The sequence below is a fragment of the Lipotes vexillifer genome, unplaced genomic scaffold (genome assembly GCF_000442215.2).
Source record: "Lipotes vexillifer unplaced genomic scaffold, Lipotes_vexillifer_v1.1 scaffold240, whole genome shotgun sequence".
NCBI lineage: Eukaryota > Metazoa > Chordata > Mammalia > Artiodactyla > Lipotidae > Lipotes > Lipotes vexillifer.
Window position 1 is genome coordinate 174,856 of NW_006797481.1, and position 20,697 is coordinate 195,552.

General features: G+C 38.2%; 1 protein-coding gene across 2 annotated transcripts in view; it reads right to left on the bottom strand.

Moving 5' to 3' along the window:
* PLEKHA1 (pleckstrin homology domain containing A1) overlaps positions 1 to 20,697 on the bottom strand; it is a 57,418-nt gene that overhangs the window by 24,327 nt on the left and 12,394 nt on the right. For both annotated transcript variants that reach the window (XM_007469545.1, XM_007469546.1), the window contains exons 2-4: positions 19,285 to 19,445; positions 7,143 to 7,199; positions 4,873 to 4,918 (exon numbers count right to left, since the gene is read on the bottom strand). In XM_007469545.1, coding sequence (XP_007469607.1) covers positions 4,873 to 4,918; positions 7,143 to 7,199; positions 19,285 to 19,425 — 244 coding nt within the window. In that variant the 5' untranslated portion in view covers positions 19,426 to 19,445. The remainder of the gene's footprint in view (positions 1 to 4,872; positions 4,919 to 7,142; positions 7,200 to 19,284; positions 19,446 to 20,697) is intronic.

Genomic DNA, 20,697 nt, shown 5'->3' on the forward strand with positions numbered 1-20,697 from the left:
GTTGACAAACTACTAGTCAATGTTCAAATTAAAGCTTATTAATTATACATCACAAGATTTATTTTTAAAAACAAACATTATTCTAGGAGCTAAGGCATCTGAATAGCTACAGTGCTGCAATTTTAGTTTTTGTAAATATACAAATAACTTCCAAAAGTCTCCATCAAAATTTTAAATGGTATACTAACACTCAGTTGAATGTGCCTAAGGGAAGGGGGTAATGAAAACTCTCAAGGGAAAAAAGTTTATTTCTCAAATACACAAGATTATGAAACTGAGACTGAGACCAAGACACTAAACAAGAGCTTCCTTGTATTGATATGAGAGTCTTATCTTGTGAAGTGCTATACAACAATTAGTTTGGACCTAAAGAAATTTAACACACTATAAATCTGTTCTTTTATACCTTACTAGAGATTGGAGAGATTATAAATGCCATAAATATAAATTAAGATAAATCAGTAACTCACTAGGCTATTATATATGTCAATATATAGCTTCTGTTTTTAATTTCTAACAATCAGTAAAGCATCCTTTCATAATCTTTTTCCGGGTCAGGCTAAAGCTGAGCTCTCCTCATAACAGCTATTTTCCCCCTCAATGTTGTTTTGGGCAGCTACCTAAAACATCTCAAGAGTTAAAAAAATCTAAGCTCTTGGTAATACACTACACCTGCTATAAAGTGCTTAATACACATATTTTTGAATAAATGACATTTATATAAGGATCTCTTTGAAGGGAAAGAAGAGAGGCAGATACACCTCTAAAAAGACTCTCAGCACACTTTGCAGTCTGAATAAAAAATCCTGTGCTTTAAGCATTATTTAATGGCAGGAAGAGGCACAGCAATACGACAGGGGGGGCGAATCAGAGCCTGGAGTTGGCAGACCTGACTAGCTCATGCACTTACTAGCAATACCATCTTATAAAATGTATTTAATCTCTGACTCTTGTTTTCCTCATCTATGAAGTGGAATGCCACCCATCCCTGCCTTGGGGGGTGGAGGTGATCTGTGTAAAGAAACTAGCACAGTGCCTGGGATAGAACAGATATTCCTGTTCACCATCTTCATCACCTTCATCATCATCATCATCACCATCATCATCACTTGGAGGTTTCCAAGTAAAGAAGTATTGTGGAAAATGTAAAGCAAATTACTAAAAACTTATATTAGCAATGCTGGGGGAACAGTGGACAGGGAAAGGAAGGAAAAAACTTTTAATAATAATAATAATAAACTGTATGAAACCTGTAAGTTTCCATGCTTTTAAAGCAAGGGTTTCATTGTGTATAATGAATGCATAGCAGAGGCTTGTGTGCTTACTATCTTTTCACTTAAGTACTCCCTTATTTCATTTCAAGTCTTTACCATCAAAGTGAATGTACCAAATGGATAAAACCTGAAGCATAAACATTAGCTTGACTCCAAACAAAAATCATTTCACAACCTAGGATCAACTGGTTACGGTTCAAATACGGTTATGGGTCAAACGGTTATGAGACATTTTATTATATTTCTTTGCCAATTTTCTCCCGTTTTCTCTATCTCTACTCTTTCTCTACCCTTTCCTTCTCTATTAGTCAGACGTTGGCTTTCTTAATGGAAACTCCAATTTAATTTTCTTATTTCTCTCCTACTATCTATCTTTGTTTTATTTTTAGCTTTCTTTGACTTCTTCGGGGTTTTGCATTGTCTCATGTTCTTTTTCCTATGTGACAATTCTTTCTTCTCAAATGTCATGCCATCCTGGACTGGCCAAGACCATATTTAAAAACAAGGTAACAAAAAACAGATTGGAAGCTCTCTTGAACATATGTAGGGTTTCTGACTGGTGGGCTTTGCTGTACAGCAAGCTCCTCTGGTAGAAATGCCCAACTGTCAGTACCTATGGCTCTCTTCTCTGGGGTGTTCAGATTCTTGCCCCACCTCCACCTGGCTGCCTGGTGTTCTGGGCCTGGACACGGGAAAGAGAAGAGTTGCATTCAGTGTGCAGACTTTTTCATTTAATCCTCCCATTTTCTGTTTCATGCCTCGTCCCCCCCCTTCTCTGAGACTACTGTCCCCACGCACACAGCCTCACTGATTCTATTTCTGGAGATACTACACATGCCATTCCTTGCTGGGATGGGGGAAGGGTGGCTGCCTGCCAGAGCCAGATGGCAGTAGGGACTAGAGGTTGTTTCTACGTAGACATGCAAACAAAAAGTCCCTGTGTTGAATCCCTCCTCCCTGTTGCCTCCCCAGACCAGAGCCAACACCTATTCTATCCAGAGCTGGCGTGGGGGCAGGACATGGAAATAGCTACCTTCCACTGGTCTCTTCTACTCTGTCACGTCATTTATTCCTCCTCCATCCACTTTCCATCTTTATACACTGTGGATTACAGAAATCTGCTAGTTTCAGCAAAGATGGTTTGGATGTTTCTTGTTCTCACTGTTTGGGGGCAAATCTGAGAGGAAACAGGGAAGGAAAGACTTTATGCTGCCATTTTGAATGGAAGCTGTAGTTCCATTTTAGAAGCCAGTGCCTCTCTCTGAAGGCAAACATTTTATGAATCTTTACTCCCTCTAAAAGTAAAGGACCAATAAACTGTTGGCAGACCAATAAATGACTGTTAATCTCTGATTTCAACTAAAATCACTCATTCTAAATACCCCAATAACTGAATAGCAAATCTTTTACTGTATATTGCTAGCCCTTCAAACTGTATGTTTGAGATTTTACATTAAAGACCTGTCAAGAGTATGCACATGATACACTCTAAAATATAAAGTTCTCTATCACTTGACTTGCCCCCAGTAGCCTTCCATTCAACAAGGTTCTGAGGCATTTTCCTATTTAGCAACCAAAAATTATAAATTTGTAATAAATACATGACTTTTTATTAGTTTCTTAGTGGCAATAAAAGCATTATAGAGGATTCTCTGAACAGCTATACTACATCTTGTTCATATCACATTTTCTTACTGGATATACATGATTTTGCCATCAGATGCTATCCCTAACATACTGCCTACAGAAGAAACCTGCTCTTTTCAAGCAAAAGAAAACAAAGAAATTTAACATCAATTCTACCCCAAGAAGTATCTTTTTTACTTTAATGTAAAATAGTCCCTATCGATGTCAGCTGGAAACTCCTAATTTTCATCCCTTTCATCACTAATGTCCACTAACATACGCTCTAACAGCCTATCGATCCTCCCAGCTTCAAGTACACCCACTATTTTAACAGATTCTAAAGTTTTCCATTCTTGATCTTCAAGCTCCATCCAGTCCTCAATTACTGTCACCAGAATATTTCCATTTGGATGTCTCCCCACCATTCAAACTCCTTACCGAATATTTCACCCCATCTAATCTGCTCTCCTGGATCCCTCATTTCTTTCCTTGAAGCAAACCTACTGGACACCTCTCTCTTCCCTTCAACTCCCACATATCCAGTCACCGAGTCTTTGTGCTTTTCCTTTTGATGTTCTTCATACCTCCTCTTTCCCCCTAATTCAGGCTCTATGTTAGGAACAGCAGTTCAAAAGCCACTTAACTAATGTACTTGCATCAAGCTCTCTGATCCATAAAAAAAAAAAACAAAAAAACTTCCTTCACCTTATATCTACTTTCTAGATGCTCTCTAATTTCTCTTCTCTCGTTTTCCAGAAAATAAAAGAAACAAAAAAAATCGCTTGTCGGGCTTCCCTGGTGGCACAGTGGTTGAGAGTCCGCCTGCCGATGCAGGGGACGCGGGTTCGTGCCCCGGTCCGGGAAGATCCCACATGCCGCGGAGCGGCTGGGCCCATGAGCCATGGCCGCTGAGCCTGCGCGTCCGGAGCCTGTGCTCCGCAATAATCTGAAAAAGGTTCCATATAATTTAAAGCTTCCTGCACAACTCTCTTTTGGGAGGCAAGTAAGAAGCATTTTCACTGGCTTTTCCTCTATAATTTGAGCAAAAAACTCAAAAAGCACTCTGCACGCACGTTTGTCAGGCTATTATAAGTCATATCGTACCAGCGGCCGTCTCACCGGAAAAAAAAAAAAAAAAAATCGCTTGTCAACACATTACACCCTGACTCCTCTCTCTTCACTTTTCAGTCTCTCACCATTCTCTCCAGCTTTACTGAGTGTTCAGTTCTCTGCACACACCTTGTTCTTCTCCCCTGCATGCCTCTGTCCTCCCATCTTTTCTCCCCAGTGATAAAGGATGATCAGGTTAGTCTCATCCAGTGTGGCTCCCTTCACTCCCAAGATCTCCAAAAAGGATCTGAAGCTCTTCCTTGAATAGACTGTACATTGCTTTATCTACCGCCTGTGATAAATGCAATGATAACTCCCTGGTACTGTATCTGTCTGTGAGACAGCCAGCCTGTGAGATTCTTAAGGGCAGCAATTGCTTCTTATTACTCTCATAGCCCCATGGCAAGCACAGTGCATATACCAGACATTCATTAAATGTTCACTGAGCACTTAATCAAATACCCTCAACTACCCTTGCTCCCAAACTGTAAACTTCTCCTTACCCATAAGCTGCAAACTAAATCCTTTCTGTTATTATGTATTGAATATCAAATAATATCGGGTAGAGCGTTTAAAATTAATCTCGCTGGACGTGACCACTATAAATGTCTAGATAATGATTACACATGGGCTGAGTGGAAGGAGGTTGTGACTGGGATGGGACACAGGAAAGAGGCTTCAGGGGTTGGGGAGCAGTTTGATTTCTTCACCAGATGATAGTTTCAAGGGAATTTGCCTTAGAATAATTCATTACCCTATAGGATCGTGTTGTGTGGTTTTCTGTGACTGTTTTTTCTTACAATATGATGAAATTATATTAGTCTAACTTAAAATAACTAACGTATAAAATACGGCTACTCACCAAAACAGAACTCAGCCTTTGGCCTTAGCTTAGTTGCATCGCTAACCTAACAAGAAAGAGAGATGAATCACTCACTTCTTCATGTGCTACTATAACCAACCTTAAACACTATGTGAATTCCACATGTATGATTTCCCAGTAATCATACACATTTAGCACACAGATCTAAAATTAAACTTTAAGGCAACTGAAAAAGAACTGTAAATTAAATTTAGAATATGGGTCCCAACTTTAAGATGTTTAAAACAAATGATACTTCCATGCTCTCTTTGAACAAAATTGTTTTTTCTTCAAAGGAAGTGCGAAGAAATTGAAAATAAACCATTAAGTTTTATGTCACACATACACATATTTTTGGTTTAATGTAGTTTTCAAAATACCCTCAATGAATACTCCACAGAAACTATGAATTCTTCCCAAATTGCATATTTCTAAATTAGCTGTGAACTGCATGAGGAAATGGTGGTGGGTAAGGGGGAGATTGTATATTTAATAAAGTCTAAAAATCCAGAAGGCATTAACCTGCAATGAGGAAATCAAAATGGCACTGGATTCCCACTTGTACATTAAAATACCCTAGGATAATGGGGCCCCCCTTTACTAAAAGCAGCGCATGGTTCCGTTTAGAAGGTGAAGCAACTAATTGCACCTGGTTGCTGCTAGCCCTTTAAATAAAGCCCATTCATGACTGTTGCCATGCTGTTGCCCAGTGTTAGAACTTAACAACTGTAGCATCTGTTCTGTACCTTCAGAAGGAATTCTAAGTCTGGGGTTCCTGACTGACCTCAGCTACAAATTGAGCACTGAGTCACAATGAAATTTGTTCCAGGAATAAATTCTGGGGAAAAAGTGGCATGTCTAAAGTAGAGTACAAGGTGTACAATTCAAACTTCAGTAAGCTGTGGGACAGAGATGAAACCTAACAGAACTACACAGGGAAGGTTATATTTTAAAAAGGAAGCGATGGAGGAGGGGAATGCAGCTGGCCAGCCAGTCTGCCTGCTTTGCTGAGTTAATACCTTAATTTTTAAAAAGACCAGGCAACAAGCAATTGAAAAGATACAGGCACATGGGCAATTTCTACCTCATCTGCCTATTCCAATAAAACAGGCCTTTCCACATCACTTCATTAAGAGTCAAAGGTCCCTGGCAGCATATTTACATTGTAGTATACCTTTACTGTAGGCAATCAAGTAAAGGGGAGGTGGGGGCCGGAATTATCTACACTTTATTCTACAATGGAATTCTACACTTGCTTCCTAATGATAGTCTCTATAGAATTTAAGCTGTAAGGTACCCTGAAGTATTACTAAATGTCTTAAATTTACAGGAACACTTGAGATATACTTCAACAATATTTGTCTTTTCCAAATTCACATAATATGGCTTTAACATAAAATGGCTCCCTTTAAATATGTAATTTTTTTGGTCAATGAGAATGAATAGCTCTATTATGATGCTGATAACAGCTTTTCTTTTATCAAAATATCTTTCTTTTAAATAGAGGCACACTTGTAAATTGTTCTTCTGTTGAAGACCTTTGCTAACAAATCTCAGTGTATGCATAATAGTATGTATATGCACATTAATCATACTGAGTTGCTACTTTTCATATCGCATCTTAAGGCATCAGCAAGCTTATTACTTTGTGTAAAACAAAACTAGTTCCTCAGCATCTCTCTATCTGAGTTCCCAAAACACTAAGAAAAGACAATAAGAGGGAAAAAACTACCTAATACCAAATCTAAATTTCTGAAAAGAAAAACAGTATTGCAAAAATTCCAGAAAAATCAACAAACAAGAAAACAAGTTAGTAGAGACAAAGTCAAATGAGGGGAAAAAAACCCATCTTTTATCATGAAGATGGTTCATATTTTCCTCAAAGTAAAACATAAAGGAACAAACAAAGGTAATGAGATTAAAAATTACAGTTTAAATAAATAAATACAGACTTAGAAAAATCTTCTCCAGATTTCCCAAAGACAGAACCTAATTGTTAACAGATGAATCTCCCCTTCTGACATTCATATACCTGATCATAAAAGTTAATGTTAACTTTTCAATTTGCCACATCCTGTAATTTAACTCCATATTCTTCCTAATTTTATCAAAGAACTTCCTAAACATAGTAATCAGGTACTGTTTTCAATGTAATATGAACCAGAACATCATCTTAAATGGCAAAGAGAGGAGATGGCTCCTTTAATTCACACTCTCATTCTAAGGGATTTTAATTCATGCACAAATGTAAGACAATACAGAGAGACTACCTTTGAAATGTAGGTAAGTTTAATGGCTCCAACACGTGATGATCCAGAAGGCAGGTTCTATAAACACATTATTAATAGATAATTATTACCCAACATTACAAATTTATTTCATATAAAATGTTCTACACACACCAAAAAAAGTTAAGAAATCAGATTTTTTAAAATGTCACACTTTACAAATTAACTTTCCAGTTCAAGTATTTACTAAGTCTGAAATCAAGTGGATAACAAAACTGAACTCTAGTCTGTTCCAACACAATGCATTTTATAACTAAAAGGCTATTTTGTTAGCACTGTATCTAAACTTTTCTTTTTCATAAACAAGATCAGATTTTGCTCCAGAAAGCAATGGGGAAAAATATTTAGACATAAAACAAACACAAATGTAAGAAATTTCAAGAGTATACATGTTACTTTGTTTTATTAAAATTTTTAAATCAAATATATCTCTTGAAAAAGACTGAATTTTCCCTTATTTAAATTATATTCGTATTTATTTCACCATAACTAATCTACATTTATACCATTTTCCCAAAAAATTATTGATACTTGTAAAACCATATTCAGGGAATGTATATACTGGCACTTTCATAAAAAAATATTTTTATTCTTCCCTTAACAAGTTTAAGATGTAGTTTGTGTCTTAAAAGAGCTAAGGGTAAAATTAAGAAGAAGGAGAATCACTTCATGCTGAGGCTATCAGGAAAGACTCAGTGAAAGAATGAAAGGCTTTTAAGCTGGACTTTATTAAAGAAAAATTCTGAAACACAAAAAGCAGGAGAGAGAATATTCCAGGCAGAGAAAACAGATGAGCTACAGCAAGCAGATGAGGATGCCCAGAAGCTCTCTACTGAAATGGGAAAAAGGCTGTATTGGGCCATAATATAGAGTCATATAGGGCTGAAGAAAGAAACAGCAGTTTAGGAACTTGAACTAAGAACCTAATTATAGAGGACCTAAATAAGAAACAAACTAGCAAGGAATTTATACTGTTAAGAATTTGAAAACATTAAAGAAGGCTTTGTGAGCAGTTCTGTAATCAAACTGTGTTTTAATTAATATATCTTATAACAAACTGGATGGATTATATAAAGGGGGAAGATGGAGGTGGGAAAATCAGATAAAAGAATATGGAAAAAAGTAATAAATATAAACATAAAGACTGACAGATTTCAAAAGTAAAAGTAAAACAATCTTGATTTTGAATGTTTCCTCCACTGTAGGTTAAGAATCAACCTTTTGGGACCTTCAAGATGGCAGAGGAGTAAGACATGGAGATCACCTTCCTCCCCACAAATACATCAAAAATACATCTACAGGTGGAACAACTCATACAGAACACCAACTGAATGCTGGCAGAAGACCTCAGACTTTCCAAAACGCAAGAAATTCCCCACGTACCTGGGTAGGGTAAAAGAAAAAAAGAAAAAGCAGAGACAAAAGAATAGGGACGGGACCTGCACCTCTGGGAGGGAGCTGTGAAGGAGGAAAAGTTTCCACACACTAGGAAGCCCCTTCACTGGCAGAGACGGGGGTGGGAGGGGGGGGGGAGGGGGGAAGCTTCGGAGCCGCGGGGGACAGCGCAGCCACAGGGGTGCGGAGGGCAAAGCGGGGAGACTCCCGCACGGAGGATCGGTGCCGACCGGCGCTCACCAGCCCGAGAGGCTTGTCTGCTCCCCCGCCGGGGCAGGCCTGGGCTGGGAGCTGAGGCTCGGGCTACGGAGGTCAGATCCCAGAGACAGGACTGCGGTTGGCTGCGTGAACACAGCCTGAAGGGGGATAGCGTGCCACGGCTAGCCGGGAGGGAGTCTGGGAAAAAGTCTGTACCTGCCTAAGAGGCAAGAGACCATTGTTTCAGGGTGTGTGAGGAGAGGGGAATCCTTCCCTGTCTGCCCACAGAAGGCAGAGCACTGCCTTAACGAGCTCCAGAGACAGGCGCGAGCCACAGCTATCAGCTCAGACCCCAGAGACGGGCGTGAAACACTAATGCTGCTGCTGCAGCCCCAGGAACCCTGTGTGCAAGCACAGGTCACTATCCACACCCCCACTCAGGAGCCTTTGCAGCCCCACTCAGGAGCCTTTGCAGCCCGCCACTGCCAGGGTCCCATGATCCAGGGACAACTTCCCTGGGAGAACACACAGCTCGCCTCAGGCTGCTGCAGCATCACGCCAGCCTCTGCCGCTGCAGGTTCCTCCCATGTTCCAACTCTAACTACCGTACTCCTCCCACCCCCTGGCTTGAATGAGCCAGAGCTCCCTAATCAGCTGCTGCTTTAACCCCATCCTGTCTGCGTAGGAACAGAAGGCTGAGGGCAACCTACACACAGAGGTGAGGACAAAACCAAAGCTGAACCCCAGGAGCTGTACGAAGAACAAAGAGAAAGGGAAATCTCTCCCAGCAGCCTCAGGAGCAGCAGATAAAATCCCCACAATCAACCTGAGGTACCTGCATCTGTGGAACACCTGAATAGACAACAAATCAAGCCAAAATTGAGGCAGTGGACTTTGGCAGCAACTGTAGACTTGGGGTTTGCTGTCTACAACTGACTTGTTTCTGATTTTTACGTTTATCTTAGTATAGTTTTTAGTGCTTATTATCATTGGTGGATTTGTTTACTGGTTTGGTTGCTCTCTTTTTTTTTATTACTTTTTTATTTTAATAATTTTTTTAATTTTAATATTTTATTCATTTATTTACTTACCTTTTTTTTCTCCCTTTTCTTCTGAGCCATGTGGCTGACAGACTCTTGGTGCTCTGGCCTGGTGTCAATCCTGAGCCTCTGAGGCGGGAGAGCCAAGTTCAGGACATTGGAGCACCAGAGACCTCCCAGCCCCATGTAATATCAATCAGTGAGAGCTCTCCCAGAGATCTCCATCTCAATGCTAAAACCCAGCTCCACCCAACAGCCAGCAAGCCCCAGTGTTGGACGCCCCATGCCAAACAACCAGCAAGACAGGAATACAACCCACCTGTTAGCAGAGAGGCTGCCTAAAATGATACTAAGTTCACAGACACCCCAAAACACACCACTGGATGTAGCCCTGCCCACCAGAAAGTCAAGATCCAGCCCCACCCACCAGAACATAGGCACCAGTCCCCTCCACCAGGAAGCCTACACAACCCTGAACCAACCTTACCCATTGGGGGCAGACACTAAAAACAACAGGAACTATGAACCTGCAGGCTGCGAAAAGGAGACCCTAAGCACAGCAAGTTAAGCAAAATGAGAAGACAGAGACATACGCAGCAGATGAGGGAGCAAGGTAAAAACCCACCAGACCAAACAAATGAAGAGGAAATAGGCAGTCTATCTGGAAAAGAATTCAGAGTAATGATAGTGAAGATGATCCAAATTCTTGGAAACAGAATGGAGAAAATACAAGAAACGTTTAACAAGGACCTAGAAGAACTAAAGAGCAAACAAACAATTATGAACAACACAGTAAGAGAAATTAAAAATTCTCTAGAAGGAATCAATAGCAGAATAACTGAGGCAGAAGAACAGATAAGTGACCTGGAAGATAAAATAGTGGAAATAACTACTGCAGAGCAGAATAAAGAAAAAAGAATGAAAAGAATTGGGGACAGTCTCAGAGACCTCTGGGACAACACTAAACACACCAACATTTGAATTATAGGGGCCCGAGAAGAAGAAGAGAAAAAGAAAGGGTCTGAGAAAATATTTGAAGACATTATAGTTGAAAACTTCCTTAACATGGGAAAGGAAACAGTCAATCAAGTCCAGGAAGCACAAAGAGTCCCATACAGGATAAATCCAAGGAGAAACACACCAAGACACATATTAATCAAACTATCAAAAATTAAATACAAAGAAAAAATATTAAAAGCAGCAAGGGAAAAGTAACAAATAACATACAAGGGAATCCCCATAAGGTTAACAGCTGATCTTTCAGCAGAAACTCTGCAAGCCAGGAGGGAGTGGCAGGACATATTTAAAGCGATGAAAGGGAAAAAGCTACAACCAAGATTACTCTACCCAGCAAGGACCTCATTCAGATTCAATGGAGAAATTAAAACATTTACAGACAAGCAAAAGTTAAGACAGTTCAGCACCACCAAACCAGCTTCACAACAAATGCTAAAGGAACTTCTCTAGGCAGGAAACACAAGAGAAGGTAAACCACCTACAAAAACAAACCCAAAACAATTGAGAAAATGGTAATAGGAACATACATATCGATAATTACCTTAAATGTAAATGGATTAAATGCTCCAACCAAAAGACACAGACTGGCTGAATGGATACAAAAACAAGACCTGTATATATGCTGTCTACAAGAAACCCACTTCAAACCTAGGGACACATACAGACTGAAAGTGAAGGGATGGAAAAAGGTATTCCATGTAAATGGAAATCAAAAGAAAGCTGGAGTAGCAATCCTCATATCAGACAAAATAGACTTTAAAATAAAGACTGTTACAAGAGACAAAGAAGGACACTACATAATGGGATCAATCCAAGAAGAAGATATAACAACTGTAAATATTTATGCACCCAACATAGGAGCACCTCCATACATAAGGCAAATGCTAACAGCCATAAAAGGGGAAATCGACAGTAACACAAGAGTAGGGGACTTTAATACCGCACTTTCACCAATGGACAGATCATCCAAAATGAAAATAAATACGGAAGCACAAGCTTTAAATGACATATTAGACAAGATGGACTTAACTGATATTTATAGGACATTCCATCCAAAAAAAACAGAATACACTTTCTACTCAAGTGCTCATGGAACACTCTCCAGGACAGATCATATCTTGGGTCACAAATCAAGCCTTGGTAAATTTAAGAAAATTGAAATCGTATCAAGTATCTTTTCCGACCACAACGCTATGAGACTAGACATCAATCACAGGGAAAAAACTGTAAAAAATACAAACACATGGAGACTAAACAATACATTACTAAATAACCAAGAGATCATGGAAGAAATCAAAGAGGAAATCAAAAAATACCTAGAAACAAATGACAATGAAAACACGATGACCCAAAACCTATGGGATACAGCAAAAGCGTTTCTAAGAGGGAAGTTTACAGCAATACAATCCAACCTCAAGAAAAAAGAAACATCTCAAATAAACAACCTAACCTTACACCTAAAGCAATTAGAGAAAGAAGAACAAAAAAACCCTAAAGGTAGCAGAAGGAAAGAAATCATAAAGATCAGATCAGAAATAAATGAAAAATATGAAGGAAACAATAGCAAGGATCAATAAAACTAAAAGCTGGTTCTTTGAGAAGATAAACAGAATTGAAACCAGTAGCCAGACTCATCAAGAAAAAAAGGGAGAGGACTCAAATCAACAGAATTAGAAATGAAAAAGGAGAAGTAACAACTGACGCTGCAGAAATACAAAGGATCATGAGAGATGACTACAAGCAACTCGATGCCAATAAAATGGACAACCTGAAAGAAATGGACACATTCTTAGAAAATGAACCAGGAAGACTGAACTGAAACTGAACCAGGAAGAAATGGAAAATATAAACAGACCAGTCACAAGCACTGAAATTGAGACTGTGATTAAAAATCTTCCAACAAACAAAAAGCCCAGGACCAGATGGCTTCACAGGCGAATTCTAGCAAACATTTAGAGAACAGCTAACACCTATCCTTCTCAAACTCTTCCAAAATATAGCAGAGGGAGGAACACTCCCAAACTCACTCTATGAGGCCACCATCACCCTGATACTAAAACCAGACAAAGATGTCACAAAAAAAGAAAACTACAGACCAATATCACTGATGAACATGGATGCAAAAATCCTCAACAAAATACTAGAAAACAGAATCCAACAGCACATTAAAAGGATCATACACCATGATCAAGTGGGGTTTATCCCAGGGATGCAAGGACTCTTCAATATACACAAATCAATCAAAGTGATACACCATATTAACAAACTGAAGGATAAAAACCATATGATCATCTCAATAGATGCAGAAAAAGCTTTCAACAAAATTCAACACCCATTTATGATAAAAAGTCTCCAGAAAGTGGGCACAGAGAGAACTTACCTCAACATAATAAAGGCCATATATGACAAACCCACAGCCAACAACATTCTCAATGGTGAAAAACTGAAACCATTTCCTCTAAAATCAGGAACAAGACAAGGATGCCCACCCTCACCACTATTATTCAACACAGTTTTGGAAGTTTTAGCCACAGCAATCAGAAAAGAAAAATAAATAAAAGGAACCCAAATTGGAAAAGAAGTAAAAGTGTCACTGTTTGCAGATGATGTGATACTATTACATAGAGAATCCTAAAGATGCTACCAGAAAACTACTAGAGCTAATCAATGAACTTGGTAAAGTAGCAGGACACAAAATTAATGCACAGAAATCTCTTGCATTCCTATACACTAATGATGAAAAATCTGAAAGAGAAATTAAGGAAACACTCCCATTTACCACTGCAACAAAAAGAAAAAAATACCTAGGAATAAACCTACCTAAGGAGACAAAAGACCTATATGCAGAAAACTATAAGACACTGATGAAAGAAATTAAAGATGATACAAACAGATGGAGAGGTATACCATGTTCTTGATTTGGAAGAATCAATACTGTGAAAATGACTACACTACCCAAAGCAATCTACAGATTCAATGCAATCCATGTCAAATTACCAATGGCATTTTTCACAGAACTAGAACAAAAAATCACACAATTTGTATGGAAACACAAAAGACCCCAAATAGCCAAAGCAATCTTGAGAAAGAAAAATGGAGCTGGAGCAATCAGGCTCCCTGACTTCAGACTATACTACAAAGCTACAGTAATCAAGACAGTATGGTACTGGCACAAAAACAGAAATATAGAACAATGGAACAGGATAGAAAGCCCAGAGATAAACCCACACACATATGGTCAACTTATCTTTGATAAAGGAGGCAAGAGTATACAATGGAGAAAAGACAGCCTCTTCAATAAGTGGTGCTGGGAAAACTACACAGCTACATGTAAAAGAATGAAATTAGAACACTCCCTAACACCATACACAAAAATAAACTCAAAATGGATTAAAGACCTAAATATAAGGCCAGACACTATAAGACTCTTAGAGGGTAACACAGGCAGAACACTCTATGACATAAATCACAGCAAGATCCTTTTTGACCCATCTCCTAGAGAAATGGAAATAAAAACAAAAATAAACAAATGGGACCTAATGAAACTTAAAAGCTTTTGCACAGCAAAGGAAACCATAAACAAGATGAAAAGACAACCCTCAGAATGGGAGAAAATATTTGCAAATGAAGCAAATGACAAAGGATTAATCTCCAAAATATACAAGCAGCACATGCAGCTCAATATCAAGAAAAAACAAACAACCCAATCTAAAAATGGGCAGAAGACCTAAATAGATATTTCTACAAAGAAGATATGCAGATTGCCAACAAACACATGAAAGGATGCTCAACATCACTAATCATTAGAGAAATGCAAATCAAAACTACAATGAGGTATCACCTCACACGGCAAAATGGCCACTATCAAAAAATCTACAAACAATAAGTGCGGGAGAGGGTGTGGAGAAAAGGGAACCCTCCTCTGGAGCCCATGCACCACAGCTAGAGAGAAGCCCAGATGCGGCAACAAAAGATCCCACATGCCGCATCTAAGACCCTGATGCAGCCACATAAATAAATAAATATTAAAAGAAAAATCCGTGGGCTTGTTCTCAGGAATGATTAGGATGTACCTTTCTCAAACCTCTATAAGCTTAGCAGAAACAGTTAATTCTATGGAAGCCTAGACATTTAAAAGACTTAAGATTCACGAACATGACCTGATTATTGTTTACAGGGACAGGTCTTTTCAAAACCTGTAGTTTCTATGTAAATTACAACTCTATTATGTTCTGCTTTAAACTACAGAGTATGTGCAAGCTTCCAAATTTAAATCTCCATAAATATGTATATAAAATAAAATTATAATTTTTAATATATACCTTTAAATGGTTGTGTTTTTATATAAAACGTTTTATGTTTAAAGGTTTTTTAAAAATTTTGGATAAGAAAATGAAATGTTAAAATATCTTCAAGATCTCCTAACCACTACCAATGTGATTTTTTTTCAAACACTGCTGTTCTTCCATTCAAAATCATTATTTTTCTTTTAAGTCCTCCATAAGTCTATTATTTGAACTAGCTGAATACAGCTCTAACCCCGTGTGTGAGGAAGAGAAATGAGCAACTATGTCATCACTGCATGACATAAAGGGTCACAGATTAAATAGTGGCACAGTAGAAGGAAATATAAGTAGCTGGGAGATAAAACAAGATTCAAAATCCCTAGTTTCTAAGAACTGGTATGATTACTGCCAAGTTCAACCAAAAAAAATGTGGGTTTCAAAATTTGTTACTTGACAATGAACAAGAAATAATAAACCAATCTGACATTTAAGATAAAAAGGGAAAGAAACCGTTTGTTCTCATGAGTTCCTGTACTCATTTTGCCAAAATACTCTTTCAAGTTTTCTCAAATTCACTTCCTAAAAAAGCCACTTAGTTATTTAATTCTCCACCACTTCTCATTCCCTCAACAAAATACAGAAAGCGCCGGGACTTCCCTAGTGGCGCCGTGGTTAAGAAACCACCTGCCAATGCAGGGGACACGGGTTTGAGCCCTGGTCCGGGAAGATCCCACATGCCGCGGAGCAACTAAGCCTGTGCGCCACAACTACTGAGCCTGTGCTCTAGAGCCCACAAGCCACAACTACTGAGTCCACGTGCCACAACTGCTGAAGCCCAAGTGCCTAGAGCCCATGCTCCACAGCAAGAGAAGCCCACTCACCACAACAAAGAGTAGCCCCTGCTCACCGCAACTAGAGAAAGCCTGTGTGCAGCAACAAAGACCCAACACAGCCAAAAATAAATAAATAAATAAATTTATTTAAACAAAACAACACAGAAAGCCCCAAATTGATCCCTAGTAATACACTACAATGGATTTTTAAACCAATGGTTAGTGGTAAAGAAAGCAGTGATCGGAGGAAGAACGGCCCCCTAAGGACACGTGAGCCAAACTAACTTCTTTCATTATCAGGGTTACTATGATCAGTAAAGCAGTGTTACAGCACTTAACATAGCAACCAGATTGTATCATATGAAATTGCCATTTTTTAGTAGATCAAAATGGTGGAATATTGGCAATTTCATGTGGTTCAACCACAATAATCTTATCAAGACATTTTACTAAAGTTTTCATGAAGAGATGTGCCTTAATACATTTTAAAGTGACACAGAGCTGGTATTGATGGCTAATACACTGGACGGTAGAATGCAGATTGTAAAAGATTCTTATCAGTTGGAACGAAGAGATAAAATTATTAAGAACTGAATAAAAAGACAGATTTAAAATTCTATACTACATTCAAAAACACTAATGGGCTAATTACACCACAGAAATCTGGCTTTAAAAGAGTTCATGTGAAAAAGATCTAGCTGAGTCCAAACTTTAACATATACCCTCCCTGCTATAGCCAAAGTGAACTATTTTCCAAATACACTTACAAGGTTTCTGACTTTGATTTCTTGCTCATGCTATTCTTTGAGCACCAGAATACCCACTTCTCCACCTCTTGGCCAAAATCATACCCATTCTTCTAGATCAATTTCAAATGTTACCACCTCCGTCAAGACTTTCACTCCCTCTGCTAGCTATAATCACACCTTTCCTCTGAAGTCCAAGCTTATGGCTCCTTCAGTGTAATAAACATATTCTATTTTGTACTTTTCTTCTTTTAGCTCTGTTTAAGTGGGAAGTACTGACAAAAGGAGAAATTCTAATAAGACTCTATTATATATAAAGACAGAAAAACGATCAAGGAGTTGTAAATAAAATTCAAGAGAAACTATATATGAGTCAGCCAGATCTTATGAAGACAAATGAGGGAGGGCTCACAGGCAGGACTGAGCAGTGGTTTGCATGGGGGAGGAAAACCGAAACTGGAATCTATAATAAACTGTAATCAGAGGGAGTCAAGGGGGGCTAAGTTACTTTCCACCTTGGGAAAAGGAGTTTGGGAAGGGATTGTGCCACAGATAAAGGGATGGGTAGTAAAAGGGAGGAACTGGATTTATGTTTTTAAAAGAAGGAAAAAGAAGGTAAACATGAACTTTTGATTTCTGCTGACTTGTTCCTTCTCCCAGTGACTCTGGTCAAGTAAATAAAGGTATTAATCATGCAGTTGCATAGGCAGGTTACTATCACCCAAGAAAGTTGGTCACACCCAGAGATAAGGGAGTAAAACAGGGTGTCAATAAGCTCAATAAGGATAAGGAGAGAGAAAAGGCAGTTCCTAGCAAAGAAAGTCTCATACAAAGTCAGCACAAATAATACAAACTGAATTAAAATACAAATTCTCTTCCAAAATTTGAAAGGCTGCACGTGGATAAAGGACTAAACTTATAGAGAATCAGAGGACAAAAGTAGATCAATACGTAGAAGATCCAAGGGACTAGCTTCTGGTGCACAAAAAACATAATAACTAAAAACTGTCTCAAATAAACACTTTTTTTTGTTTTTTTAGTAATATATAGTTCAAACAACAGTTAAAGTGAAGATCAGGGATAGATGGGTTTCTTGCATTAAGGAGGAGGTTGAATTAATACTAAGGACTAAGGTCCCTAACAACTCAAATTGTTTTTTATTTTTTTGACGTTTATAATTTCTTTTAATTGTCAGTAGAAGTGCGAGTTGTCAGTATATCTGGTGTAGGAAATGATAAATGTATAAACTCCAAATCCAAGATATATGACACTGTATTTTCTAAAATAATGGTTGATAATCAACTTCTTGTATTGTGTGACCTTGGATATAATTTTATTTTAATTCCCCATGCCGCATGGCACGGCCAAAAAATGGAAAAAAGAAAAAAACCTGTCAGAAGTCAAGCTCCAATTTATCATCTCTCCTTGGTCTGTCCCCGTTACAGGAGAGGATGAGGGGATGTTTGCTTCCTGACTGGACTTGCTTTTCACAAAGTCCTGCTGGGGGTTACTCAGTACCCTGTGGCCTTCAAGGGTATTGCCAATTGTTTAGTTTTTCAACTGTCTAGTATTTATCCTAGTTCTCTTTTTTTTCCTTTTTTATTTTATTTCATTTTTTTACTGAAATACAGTTGATTTACAATTTTGTGTTAATTTCTGCTGCATATATATATGCCATATACACACATATACATACACACTCTTTTTTATCTTCTTTTCCATTATGGTTTATCTCACCAGGATATTGAATATCGTTCCTTACATCTCAAATTCTATATGAACAAATATAAATGCATTAGCACATATTTATTTTGTCTAACCTAAAATCAGTACTGGGAAGAAAAGAATACCAGACCAGCTGTTAGGGGATCTGGCTCCTGCTCTGTGGCACGGAATGGAACCTCCTACCAGTCCCTGCTCTTCCTCAACTTTTCATTCCTCCCCTGCACAAGTCGTCCACTAGACCAGGTCAGCTTAGAGGTTTGCTAGGGACTCGTCTCTTGCTTCGCACATGCTTCCTTGCAACATACTTCTCAATTTGAATATAGAGTTTCACAGGCAGAGAAAATTTAAAACTACTCAACAGATGATCTCTAATCCAAGGCCACTCACAGGTCTTAAAACTGGGATTCTAATTTTTGATATATGACATTTACCTCCAATAATTTGCAAAGCAACAATAAAATCAAATTCACGAGTGGCCAACACTCAAGTCTGACACTACAAGATGAAAGGACTATACATGTCCAAGAGTATCAACTCGTTTAAGTAGTTTACCAAAAGATAGTAGTCTCTATCTTAGAGACAGTATCTTAAATTTAAACGATTCAAAAATTTTCTACCAGAGTTAAGAGCTGCCCCTCCCAAGGAAGGGAAAACATAAATACATGCATAAATTTTTATCAAATAAACTGAGTTTCATCTTCTGAAATTTATTGAACACAGTAGGAGTTGCGGGTACAGGGCAAGGAGAATACAGTCAGTAGAAATAAATCTAAACATATTTTGTTTAGGAAGACAAATCCTAACACCTGCATAGTGTATCAAATACTTTCATAATTAAAACTCTTGTATGCTTTTGAAGAGGTAACCCTTTGGATTTTACAAACCTGTGGATTATCCATGTACCATACAAAACTATCTTCTCTGGTATCCAGTATGAAGTACCTCCGAAGAAATTTCCCACTGTTTTCATTTTCTTCAATGTCTAGAAAACCACAAATGCGATTCTGACGATCCACATAAGGCATTTCTGGGCTTGAACATTACACTGTAAAATAAAAACATTAACAGTAAGTACTTCTCAGTGGACTTCAAGCATTAAATGTGCTATGGTATGGTTTATTCAACAAAGAACCTACTTTCCAACATTAGGTGGGGGCTGGTTAATGTGAATACATAAAAGCATGGGCAAAAATGACTTGAAATTAAGCTTATTGTGAGTGGTTACTAAATGCAACTATACAGAACTGATGTGGACAAGGGACAGCTATTCATGTCAGCTGCATAATTTACTTAACTTTTCACTATGAGTAGGCATCGTCATCCCCATTTCATAGGTAAGAAATATAACACTGAGAAGGGGAAGTGCCTTTCCAAGATTAGTGAACTAGCAGGTAATGAATCAGAACATGAACCCAGATTCTTGGACTCCAGAGCTTATATCTTAACGTTTACATCATCCTGTCACTCTAAAACCCTTGGTATTATTAAAACCAAAATGAATCAAAATAAAGTAAGCTAACATCATGAAAAGAGAGATAAGCAGGTATTATGTGCCCCCGAATGGAAGACACAAACATCACCAATAAAGAGCATATAACAAAAAAAAAAACAAAAAAAAAGGTTTATCTCAATCTGATCAAGTTTCTAGATTTCCCTAAGTCCAGCTTCCAGTTCACAGGAAACAAAGAACACAGAAGAACATATTAAACTTCACCACAGGTATTCAATCAGCAAAAGTGGACCGTGGGAAACATCAGGACCAAAAGCCCAGTTTCTTCAGCAAATAAACTACTACAGGGGAAAAAAAAAAAAGGAGAGAGAGAGAAAGAGAAGTCACAGATTAAAAGAGACTTCAGAAGCATATCATATTCTGATTCTGAAGTACTGAAATTTTTGTTATGTTCATTAAAGTTAAAAACCATGGCTTGGATAACAAGCAGTGTTTCCATCCATTTTTCTCTAAAAACTGTATAGATATGTGATTCCCTCCTGATGTGATGCAAATCTGCAGACTATTCCTACTCCAAAGGTACTTCTACAGCCAGCGCCAACATCTTTCGGCAGGTTGAATTATTTATGTAACTATTTTTTCGTTTAACTCACGGTGAAAATTCAATTAGAATACGCCCTGACATACTGTTTATCTAAATCACTATTCTGTATACAGCCAGAGAAATGGTGAAACACACCAAAAAGTTTTCTTTAATTAATCAGTTTATTTATTTATTTTTGGCTGCAATGGTTCTTCATTGCTGCACATGGGCTTTCTCTAGTTGCGGCATGCAGGGGACGCTCTT